This window comes from Dermacentor variabilis, chromosome 5, assembly GCF_050947875.1.
Source record: "Dermacentor variabilis isolate Ectoservices chromosome 5, ASM5094787v1, whole genome shotgun sequence".
NCBI classification, from domain to species: domain Eukaryota; kingdom Metazoa; phylum Arthropoda; class Arachnida; order Ixodida; family Ixodidae; genus Dermacentor; species Dermacentor variabilis.
In genome coordinates, this window is record NC_134572.1 from 43,207,541 (window position 1) to 43,219,805 (window position 12,265).

Genomic DNA, 12,265 nt, shown 5'->3' on the forward strand with positions numbered 1-12,265 from the left:
GCAAATATAGTGACCAGTATCGACTCTGCTGCAGCTAACATAATTACAGAGTAAGGTGCCGTATTTTTTCATTTACTTATTCAGTGTGGTAGGACGTTAAACTTAGCTAAGGTTGGATCTGGCGCCTGAAATATATTTAACTTTCTTCTCTCCACATCTCTGTCGCTCTCTCGTTACTTCGCTGCAACGATGGAGTGCCTCCAGCGACGGCTTCTGGACATTTCTATTGGGGAGAGGAAGAATTTCCTCTCTCGACTGTTGCGCGTGCGATTAAACGCACGCGCTGCAAAGATTTCGTGGGGTGCTCGCGCGTAAGGTCCAGAGCGCATTATGGCGACATCCGGGGAGCAGCACTGGCACCACCGGCTGCTTCAGCTACGAGAGGCGCTGCTTTAGCATCTTGCTTCAATCAGCGTGCCGTAAATTTGTTAGCTACGCGCACTTTACCGTATGGAGCGATCAAACGACTTCGCTATGACTCATTAGCTGTGACCGACTAGGTTTACGCAAAGTACTCGTGCATTAGGGCGTCATATGTTGCTGCTCTTCTAAATCAGTAGTATGGCCGAAATATAAATTGTTTTTATGTTCCGTTGATTGCTTTGGGCGTCCTGGTTATTTTAGCATTGTCAAGGCGTCACTCACTTACCTCAGCCTTCGCGGGCACGCATTTTTGTTCCTTGGTGCACTGTTGTTCCTGCTTGGTCCTCGTCCTCATGTAGAACTCCCTAATTCCCGGCGCTAACAGGTTTGGATCTACATAAGCGGAGTTCTTTGTACCTGTATGGGAACATGAAACGACAGTCGCTTTTTTTTCCAGCTAGTGTGCAGATATGGTCGTGGTCCTTTAAACAAGGTACATTAGCTGTCTTTAGTAGAGGTATTCTCAGTAACAGCATTCTAACATAGGTGAGCCAGAACAAGTTGATCCAGTGCGGGTCGCATTTCTCTACCCTTGCGCTGACCATGCCGCTTTGCTTCTGAGCGCGAGTTCACGGGTGCAGTCTCGGCTGCGGCGGCCGCATTCCGATCGAGGTGGAAGGCAGCAACTGAACTCCGTCCGATCGTGCACTGCATTTTGGGCGCAGATAAAAAAAAAATTCTGGGCAATTAAAAAAATAAAATATGGAGCCTTTTCCTACGGCCTCTCATAGCCAGTTAGCTGTTGTGTGGGACTGTAAATCCCACGAATTAACCGTTCAAACAAACAGTCCAGTGATTAACTAACGGTGACGTTTTCTCAACGCAGAAGTAGAAACCTAGCGTCCTGTGTCAACGTTTCTCTTGATCCCGCTCTGTTATCTTAACAGACAAAATGACAACGAAAGAAAGACACCACCAGATGAATATGAATGCTTCTTACTCTGCTTAACTGGCCTGGGAGACCAGGCCAGTTAAAATCTCAGATATCGCCTGTCACTTTTTGACAATCTGTCAAAAACATGAATACGTAAAAAGAAAGAAATGTAAACATATTCGACATTGTATTGAGGAACGCAAAGGGGAGGCGACGAAAGGGCAAAAATTCGTACATATTGGGAAAAATCGCTACGAGCTTCAGTACTGGGTAAATACATACATATATATGGTGAACGCGGCATGACGTAGCTTCGCAAGCATAAGCTGTACTTGTTTTGAAGGCCAATTTCCTGTGATTTGACATTTTCATCGCAAGTCGCACCAATGGAAGACATTGCAATGACATTGGTACTCACCACGAATAAGCGTGACAAATACAGCTACGAAGATTGTGGAGAGGAAGCTGATTGCTGGGATCCACATGTACGACACGTGGTACAGGTCATATAGGCCACTGAAAACAAGGAACAAGCGAAACATGATTTACATATTAGTGAGCGTAGAGTGCTCGCGTGTCTGACGAGCAAACACACTTGGTACGGTAAACGGCACATCACGTTTTGCGCAGTTTTCAGTAGGTTAGTCTGTCTAGATTTATATATTCGGATACATATTCGGATGAAATTGAGAATATCGGACACAATTGTGTCCAGCTTGTTCGCAAACAATAAACTATTCAATGTTTAAAAGGGGAGAACAAGAGAGAACACGAGAGCATTCCAGCAATACAGCACTTTTTGCAAACGTTTGTGAAGAACAATAGAAAGGAAAACAGCAACACGACGGCACGTTCTGAAGTTTCTTCGGTTGGTCATACGTGCGCACTTGGCTATACTGTACAGTGTACACACGAACTGTTTCTGCGGGCACTGTCACGCAGCCCGCAGAGGCGTCCCTAGTGTTACGCAGTGTCACCGTACAATCCTATACGTCACACAGTGTACAGTCACAATTTGTGAGAAAGTCCCGTACGTGTCTTTTAAGTACTGCAGCAGCGCCTTCATAGCGGATCGCGCTGATGTTCGCGTACGCCAGTTTCCAAAGATCTTGTTTTCTGTCATTGGGCATCCCCTGGCCCCTCCCCCAGTACAGGGTAGCCATCCGAAGATAATCACTGGTTAACCTCCCTGTCTTCCCTTTGCCTTTCTCTCTCTCTCTCTCTCTCTCTGTGCAATGTAATCCAAAATAGTCCTTCAAAAGCCTGTAAGTGCGCTGATATATGAGAAATTACAACTCACGCCATTGAAATCACGAAAGGAAATTTTGTACCGAGGAAGAATATGTTCACCAAGGGCACTGACAGTATTCACTCCTAAAAACAACAACGCTACTATTGTTGACCAATAAGTAAACAAATACAAAAAATCGGATACGCGCGACTTCTCCACTCTTTCAAGTTCGTGTTATCGCTACTAAACTATTATTATTTTGTATTAAAACACACATAAACAACGAGAGAAGGAAATAGGGAAGAAGCAGGCTTGCAACTGCCACCGAGAGGGGCACAAACCCTACCTGCTCTTTAGGAAGGAGGGGATAGAAAAGGAGGTTGAAGTAAGGAGAAGGGAAGTAAAGAAGAAAGAAACAGCAAGATGACATGGCCACTAGGACGAAAGTAAAGCAAGGCACACAATGAGCAAGTAATAACAGAACATACACGCAGGTTGCCCTAATTACAGAAGGATGTAAAAATTTTAATAAAGTCAGCAACTATAGCACATTGGTTGTTACAAGCAGTGCGAATATCGTCTGTGCGTCTATCGTGCCTATCAGCACATCTCACCCGGACTGGTATGTTCGCTGAGGGGGCACTTTGAGCGTGTAGTTGAAGGTGCAGGCTTCAACCGTGGTGCGCGCGATCACAGGCTGCCGAGGGTAGACCATGCCGCCGATGGCCACCCAGAAGGACAACGCCATGCCCGTTAACATGGACATGATAACGGTCTGCAGAAAAAGAAAATAAATGAAAGAGTGCCAGTGCCTATCAGCTAGATACAGTGCGAACAAACACGGTCATGCACAGTACAGAGCACAACGTCGTGCTCATATTTGCCCAATGGTGTCTCCATGAGCATCCCGCCAAGCGAACGCACTAACGAATGCTAAGGCTCAGACGTGGGCGCCCTCTTCTAAGGCCAACTTTCTTGTCTGTAGCCGCTGACACCATACACTGCAATGCCGGTAGAGGGTTTTCACCAGATGTATACGTATTGCTCATATACTCTATGCTACAGGAGAAGATACAGGAGAAGTAGAAAGAGGCAGCGTTATGCTGGTTACGTCATGACACTCCGTCGGCGCTCGACGACCGCGCGAAAAACTAATACGAACTGCAATGAGTGACTGTGCCCTGCTTATCTGCCGGCGTAAAAGTGTCAGCAGCGGCGTATACTTCGTACAGACGTTCTTGCTCCTCCGTTTTCGACAGTGGGTATGTTCGAGCAATCGTCGTATGCACAATGCGAGCGTCCTGATTCGGGTGCCACTTCTTAGCAGCATCGGCAAGTTAACTTCGTATTGCGGTATGCCCGCGCAGAAACCGCAGCCGAAATCCATTCAGTGCGTGTCCTACTGGACGCCGGCTGTGCATGAAATGCAGTTAGGCCGTGAATACATCGCGAGCATTGCGTGCAGTGAAATCGACGCGCTGAATGTAGGACGAAGTATTGGTTTCAGTTATTACCGGTTTATATGGTATCCGTCTGTATATGCGAACGCTTCACGGCGCCACCTTTGTGGAGTTAAAAATAAAGGAAGCGCAGATCCGAACAAATGTGCTTTCTTTCCCTTTTTTGTTTAAATAAAATGCGTATATTCAAATAGGAGAATCAGCTACTGAGAAATAACCAATGGCCTGTAACCGTCATGCCGTTCTCTCTCTCTCTCTCTCTCTCTTTTTTTTTTTTTTGCATCCCGAAAACATGCGCATAGTCGACCCTTTCACAATTAGCCGCGTATGCCTAGTTTCGCAGCCGCATCCTTCGAATTATTTTTTTTTCTACCGCGTGATTCACGCACTTGCAGTATCATTCAACCACGCTTAGCGAGCGTGACTGTGACGCCGTCTTGGGAAGCTGCGCATCCGATTCGGCAACGGTCTCGGCAATGCGTGCTTTCTTGTTGGTGTCGCCGGCAATTTCACAGCGATAGTGCTTTTTCTCGTCGGTTGCGTCTTTGTTGCTTTATACTCCTTGAAAGAAGTCATGCGGAACGCGAGACAAGTTACTCCAAGGTCATAACCGATATGCAAAGCAAATGGCTGTACGTTATAGTGCCACGCACCTACTGAACTATAAGCCATTAATGTATGTTTGCTCATGTTTTTCACTGCAACGAAGTAGGTAAGGCCATGTTGTGAGGTATAGGTTTTGTATACTCGAGATAGGGCTGAGAAGTCCTTGAAGGATGAGTAATTGCCACAACTGCTACGGCTTTCGTCGGAATTCTGCCGTTATATTTCACATAAAATAACGCTGATCAACAGTGCTAAAACAAGGGCTGTCACAGGCTAAAGTTTTCGTTTCGACAAGGGTTACTTGTCAGGGCAAATAATCCCGACCACCAATTCCTGCCGTTCGTCATCGCAATAACTTGCCACAAGATGATGTCTCCGAAATAAACTGTGACACATTTGTTCAAAAGCTGAATACCTTATGCTGAAATGTTGAATAGCTTTTTAACATCGGTTGATAATCCTGTTCTAATTCCCGTGTCTAGTGCCTTTAATTACTTCTTGATTTGTATACACGTATGTTCGCTTACATATACATTTGCTTTGGTAGTTTTACTGTTAGCTTGCGGACAGTTTCTTTTCGTTTACTATAATTTCCTTATGTAACGCCCGGAAAGGGCATTTAGGGTTTGCCAATAAAGAACAGACATGTGGAACTTATTCCTGCCTGGATTACAACGTTAATTGTCATTGAATTGCGAGATATTTAGGCACTTATAGGACGAACGCGCCCCAGGTCTCGAATTTCTGCAATGCGCGTCCATTCAGTTATGGTTAGTTACATCGCACACTGTGAAAGAATAGGAAATGAAATCGCAAATCGTTGGTCGCTCAAAGCCAAAATACTCACCCCGCTTTCGGACCACGGAAATAAGAGACCGAGGAAGAATATGCCTCCGGAAGCGCCTACGAAGCACCCAGTCGTGACGAAAGTTGCCTGGGAACAAAAGCGGGACTCACTTTCACATACGGTCTTGCACTGTAGTACACATCGACGCAAATGACGTATGTGAAGGGTGTATATGCAAATGTAGAATGGTAGATAAACAAAAGTACACTATGCGAGTTAAGCCTACGCTGGCATGGCTGTGGAGCCGCGTTACGGTCTCCACTGCATCAACCTCCCTGGTACCATTCGTTCAACCCTTCCCATATTTGAGAAGGGCTGTGCTTTTATCTAGATGTTCGGCCATAGTAACTCGGCGGTTATCTCCCATTACAGGTGGATAAAAATATTTATGATAATTATGTGACACTTAACAAATTGTATAAAGGCAGAAATCAGTGCTATTTGGTCTGACATACGCTGGGAGACTGAGCAGTGCTAAAAGGAGAAGACGGACATGAATTACGAAGTATGAAGTACTTCATATACGAACTATGAAGTGACGTCGTGCGTGGTATTTCATGTCTGTCTCTTTTGTCCAATTAGTGCGGCTCAGTTTCTAGTTTTAGCAAATGAATACGACGTTGAATACGCTGTTTACGATTGCTATTTAATTATATTGTTTCAATGTCACTATTACTAACCGTACATTGTTATGAAATGTGCTGTCATTCGATGCTGAGGTGAAGTAAAGTATGTTAACGCATGTTGCCCTACGTAGGACAGTAACTAATGTGTTTAATTTTATGGTTTTGTCAAGGTTTATGGCAATGTTGTGCTTAATATGATGGTTTTGCAAAAGTGTACGACCATGTGAACAGGACGTGTGTGCCTCTGCCGTTGTCTTTGCCAGCGTGGGGGCGAAGGACTCCCTCAAGCCATCCTTGAATGGCTTTTCCCTTCGCCTCCCATCACATGTATATGTGATAAACCAATAAAGAATCAATCAATCAATCAATCAATCAATCAATCAATCAATCAATCAATCAATCAATCAATCAATCAATCAATCAATCAATCAATCAATCAATCAATCAATCAATCAATCGATCGATCGATCGATCGATCGATTCGCGAGTAGCTTAATTCACCAGATTCGAAGCAGCGCATTCAGATTGACTCACCGAAAGGATGGAAGGCAGTGTGCCTGCGAGAAATGCGATGACCACCGTGAGGAGACCGTAGGCGGCAGCTGAAATGGAAACAGAAATCATGTTCCGGATGGTCTCAACTATAACAATACGTTAGGGCCCGTACAAGAAAATTATCTTACACACAAAAAAAATGTTTATACAGGCACTCGTGCCACTGCCGCTCATACCGATAGGCACTATAGCATACGATCCCCCCACGGTGATCACAGATCGTGTATTGCATTTATGCATGAGATAAAATTTGCGAATAACGGGTGCAAGTGCGGAGTATATGTGTTCCCCTCGCATTACGTCACCGAGTTTGGTCTGATAATTTTAGGACAAATGAACTGGTACCAAAGCTGTAATAAAGTTCATCTGCGATAGGGTAGATGACCGACTATATGATAACTTCCAACACGCACCTATCGCCTTCGTTGCCCACATGACACCCCTGGGAGACAACTTGAGCTTGGGCTTCAGGAAGTCCTCCCACGTGATGGCGGCCAAGGCGTTGTAGCCAGATGACATCGTGCTGAAATAAAGACATTAGAAAGCGGTGCAGCCTCATTTCACGGAAAAAGAATACGGTGAACTGAGGAACTCGAAACGTGCCAGTGTTAGCCAGCGCCAATCATGAAGCCAAGATAGGTCATTCAGCGTTTTGCGTTCGTTGTCGTTTCGTTCCCCGATATATAGGTTTTTCTTTTTTAGCTGCATCAAAGTTTTAAAGTTTGCCTCGGGTAAATAGCATAATTCTAACCCAATTACTCGATGAAGCGGCCATTACTTCTGTGAGAAATCAAAATGATTAATTGAATAGTTAACATAATTGAGTATTTATACTTTTCACAGTATTCATTGCCGGGTTACCAAGCTTTTTCTACACGCGTCCAAGCAGAAAAGGATGAGGCGTCGCAGTTAACTTTTTCCTTTTTTCAAGTTAAAGTGATCTTTCTACGCTTGAACACACCTGTGTGTGTGTGTTTTTTTTTTGTGTGTGTGTGATTCCATTATCGGTTTACCGACCTTTCAGTTTCAATGCCCGGCTTTTTTTTATTCGAACTTGATTATACTTTGTCGCCCTTATCACTTGGAGAGCGCGTGTGTATCATAGGCACCATCAATATTCACCTGTTGCGTCCCACTGTATAAGCTTGGTCGCACATTATCTCGATAGCATTATCTCAAGATAAGCCCCAAAGGGTGTATATTTAAAGGTGTAGCCGTAATATCAGCTACACTCTTAAAACGGTTGCAGCCTTTGAGGTGTATACTTGTCCCACAACAATAATCGTCATCTCCCTTGCCCGCATTTCCTTTCTTTAACGCGGCGACCACGGTACTTTCCAGCAACGAATGGCATGCGCGTTATCAGCATGACATAGCATTCCCTACAGGAAAGTAGCGGGCGCGGCGTTTTCAAGAAAGGAAATGCGGACAAGACAGATGACGACTATTGTTGCGTGGCAAATATACACTCCAAAGGGTGTAAACATTTCTTACACTCTAAAAACAGTTTGCACCCTTTGGGGTGTATATTTGTCCCACAACAATAATCGTCATCTGTCTTGCCCGCGTTTCCTTTCTTGAAAACTCGGCGCTCGCTACTTTCCTGTCGAGAATGCTGCATCACACTGATAACGCGCATGCCGTTCGTGACTGGGAAGTACCGGGCTCGCTGCGTTAAAGAAAGGAAACGCGGGCAAGACAGATAACGATTATTGTTGTGGGACAAATATACACCCCAAAGGGTGCAACTGTTTTTAGAGTGTAGAGCGTAGGCAAAGTTACAGCCGTTGGGGTGTATCTCTGCCACACAACAATAGTCGTCATCTGCCTTGCTTGCGTTTCCTTTCTTGAAAACGCCGCGCCCGCTACTTTCCTGTAGGGAATGTTATGTCATGCTGATAACGCGCATGCCATTCGTTGCTGGAGAGTACCGGGGTCGCCCCGTTAAAGAAAGGAAATGCGGGCAAGACAGATGACGATTATTGTTTTGTGGCAAAAGGGTGTAATTTTGCTTAAGAGTGGTAGTAGAAACTAAGGTGCAAGAAACTGTTTGAGGACAAAGGTATCAACGGTGCGCGCCCATCAGTCCGCTGACGGTAGGGCCTATCTGTGGGACGATGCATGCTTCAAGACCAAAAACGTTTTATATCTCGGTTGCTGTATACAGCAACCGCCGTTTCACGGGAAATGATTAAGCAACGTGGCAAAATTAGGTCACTGACGGAGAGAAAAAGCGCCCACCTTAGCAGCACGAGTACTGATCTGTCATTGAATTCGGATTTCCCGCGAAGCGCCGCTTGCTATAGCAACTGGAGATAAACCGTTTCTTTCCTGATGTTGCCGACAGATAGTCGCTGTCGCCAGAGGGTGGACGGGCGCACACCGTTGATACATTATCTGGTCGATTATTCGCGCCTCGCAAGGAAGCCTTGCAGTGTCCCCACCTAAAGAGTATGCTCCTTACACTGTGGTATAGAAACCAAACTTGCTGACCATTACTTCGTTTGCGGCGGAATGAGTTGTCCACATTGCGACGGCATCCACAGGTTTAGGGTTAGAATTGTGCTAACAGGGTTAGAATCGCGCTAACTGGCACACCCAAGCTTTAAAAATTTGGTGCAGCTAAAGAAAAAAAGGCGCTCTGCATTTGCGGATATATGTAAGACAACTTGGGGAACTGAGTTTGTGCTTTCTCCTGTCTTTGCCGAGGAGGCAACTTGGGTCGCTGGGCACGTGCCCGAACAGCTTCGGTCATTGTAACGTGCCACTCGGTGTGTGCATATATCCTTGGCCGAGCCCGCAGAATGGATGTGCCACTGCCACACGAGGAGGCGTGAAGCCCTTAATGTATTTAGATGTTTGTCGTATACTTCTGCGTGCATACAATTCTCATCAACATGCTTCCCTCGACGAGCATCGTATACCGCCTTCGTCATCGTGACGCGGACAGCTAACAGCTGCGGGCGACGAGGCTGTGCTCGTGCCATCCACAGTTGATGCTACCTCGCCAACACAAACAAGGTTCGTGTCATTTAGATTTGAAGATCGCGAGTTATGTCTGTGGGTTTTTCAAAAAGTATATGAAGCCTATTGTAAAACTAACGCTAATCTCTAATTATCTGTAGCTTGAAACAGCTGATTTCCACTGTATTTTTTTTCTTGACGTCGTTGTCTGCTGGGGGGGGGGGGGGGGGGGGGCTCATAGCAGTTATTCCAAAACTGAAATACTCGCATGACGCTGATGTTAACGGGGCTTTTTTTTCTACTTGTTCTTTCGCATCAGTAGCACGAAGTAAGTACTGCTCGCCGCGATACAGTGACACGGCTTGTAGGATCTCGGGCTTTTTACTAGGTTTCTCGATTTGTTGAATTGGTGGACTAAGCACTGTGACTTAATGTCATTGCTAGTGTTAGTACTTCCCTATAGTTGTTCCGGCTCGTTCTGACCAGAGCATGAAGTGCTTAAAGATCGGCTAGACATTTGATTAACTGCATGCGTGTAGTGATAAAGCCACGTGACCGTCGTACCTGAGTGATCCGCTGTAAACAGCCGTGACGAACAGTCCCGTCATGCCCGGTAGGTGGCCCAGGGAGTCCATAACAAAGTACGGCATCATCTGCGACCAAAAGGGGATTCAGCGTCAGCCACTGGCCTGCATAGCGATGTCGATACTTTATTTCCTGTTTGTTTAAGATGAAGTTCTGATACTAGTATGACAACGATGTTACGAATCGGTATGACTATAGAATAAGTGGTGATACCTTGTAGTAAATGAATGTATAAAGTAAGAAGGCATTCAACATGGGTAAGGTATCCTTGAATGTGTTTGCATATATAATACACAGTAACGTGTAATTGTATCTATTAAGTTGACTTGTAATTCTGTACTCATAACGCTCAGCCTTTTTCAAAGGGGTTTCTACATTAGGAAAGAAATAATTGTTGAAAGGATGATAACAATTATTATCGTTTTAACTACTTCTACTACTACTATAACTAATAATAATAATAATAATAATAATAATAATAATAATAATAATAATAATAATAAGTAGTAGTAGTAGTAGTAGTAGTAGTAGTAGTAGTAGTAGTAGTAGTAGTAGTAGTAGTAGTAGTGAGGGTCTCGGCATGTCTTGGTGTAGCGGGTGACGTCTGCCATCAGGCGCGGCCATCAGGCGCGGCGAGGCTGTAGTAGTAGTAGTAGTAGTCGTAGTAGTAGTAGTAGTAGTAGTAGTAGTAGTAGTAGTAGTAGTAGTAGTAGTAGTAGTAGTAGTAGTAGTAGTAGTAGTACCGTTTTGGCTGCATTCTCACGGTAACGACATAATAAAGTGACGGTAACACGCATGCCGTTAGTTTCGTACTGTCGCTGCTAAGCAAGGTCAGGCGCGTTCTTACAAACTGGCCAGAAAATGTCCATGCTGTTCTTCACTTGCCTCGTCGTACTTGTTGATGACGGATGCCTTCACCGGGTCGCACTGATGATAAATCGCGAAAAGCACGAGACCACAGAGCGAAGATAACGTCAGCGTTCCTCCGACACCCAGCATGTTGACGTACAGCGCCCTGCGAATAGGAGCCTGTTGCGTGAACAGTGGTTTCATACAAGAAGTGGAAATCACGGTGTTGTATGATGCCTCAGGAAACGCTTAGGTCTTCTACGCACGGTAACAAATAAACCACTTTGCTCGCATTCATTCATGTGCTAATTGGGGTTGTGTTGTCCCAGCAAACTTCCTAATCTCATCCGTCCAACTAACTTCCTGCCGCCCCCTGCTGCGTTTCAATTCTCTTGGAATCCAGTCCGTAAACCTTAATGACCACCGGTTATCTTCCCTCCTCATTACATACCCAGCCCATGCCCCCCCCCATTTCTTTTTCTTGATTTCAACTAAGATGTCATTAACTCGCGTTTGTTCCCTCACCCAATCTGCTCTCTTCTTATCCCTTAACGTTACACCCATCATTCTTCTTTCCATAGCTCGTTGCGTCGTCCTCAATTTAAGTAGAACCCTTTTCGTAAGCCTCCAGGTTTCCGCCCCGTAGGTGAGTACTGGAAAGACACAGCTGTTATACACTTTTCTCTTAAAGGATAATGGCAACCTGCTGTTCATTATCTGAGAATGCCTGCCAAACGTACCCCACTGCAGCCCATTCTTATTCTTATTATTATTTCAGTCTCAAGATCCAGATCTGAGGTCACTATCTGCCCTAAGTGGATGTATTCCCTTACCACTCCCAGTGCCTCGCTACCTATCGTAAACTGCTGTTCTCTTCCGAGACTGTTAAACATCTTTAGTTTTCTGCAGATTAATATTTAGACCCACCCTTCTGCTTTCCCTCTCCAGGTCAGTGAGCAAGGCAATATCGTCAGCGAATCGCAAGTTGCTAAGGTATTCTCCATCAACTTTTATCCCCAATTCTTCCCAATCCAGGTCTCTGAATACCTCCTGTAAACACGCTGTGAATAGCATTGGAGAGATCGTATCTCCCTGCCCGACGCCCTTCTTTACTGGGATTTTGTTGCTTTCTTTATGGAGGACTGCGGTGGCTGTGGAGCCGCTATAGATATCTTTAAGTATTTTTATATACGGCTCGTCTACACACCGATTCCGCAATGCCTGCATGACTGCTGAAGTTTCGAC

At 45.1% G+C, this 12,265-nt stretch overlaps 2 protein-coding genes across 2 annotated transcripts in view; one reads left to right on the top strand and one right to left on the bottom strand.

The window, feature by feature from the left end:
* The window catches only part of LOC142582487 (isatin hydrolase-like), a 233,887-nt gene that overhangs the window by 85,557 nt on the left and 136,065 nt on the right, over nt 1–12,265 (top strand). The gene's annotated exons all lie outside the window — the stretch shown is intronic.
* LOC142582486 (sodium-coupled monocarboxylate transporter 1-like) overlaps nt 1–12,265 on the bottom strand; it is a 93,300-nt gene that overhangs the window by 3,750 nt on the left and 77,285 nt on the right. The window contains exons 11-18 of the mRNA XM_075692270.1: nt 11,057–11,186; nt 10,151–10,239; nt 7,036–7,145; nt 6,602–6,669; nt 5,442–5,528; nt 3,143–3,303; nt 1,716–1,813; nt 650–780 (exon numbers count right to left, since the gene is read on the bottom strand). Coding sequence (XP_075548385.1) covers nt 650–780; nt 1,716–1,813; nt 3,143–3,303; nt 5,442–5,528; nt 6,602–6,669; nt 7,036–7,145; nt 10,151–10,239; nt 11,057–11,186 — 874 coding nt within the window. The remainder of the gene's footprint in view (nt 1–649; nt 781–1,715; nt 1,814–3,142; nt 3,304–5,441; nt 5,529–6,601; nt 6,670–7,035; nt 7,146–10,150; nt 10,240–11,056; nt 11,187–12,265) is intronic.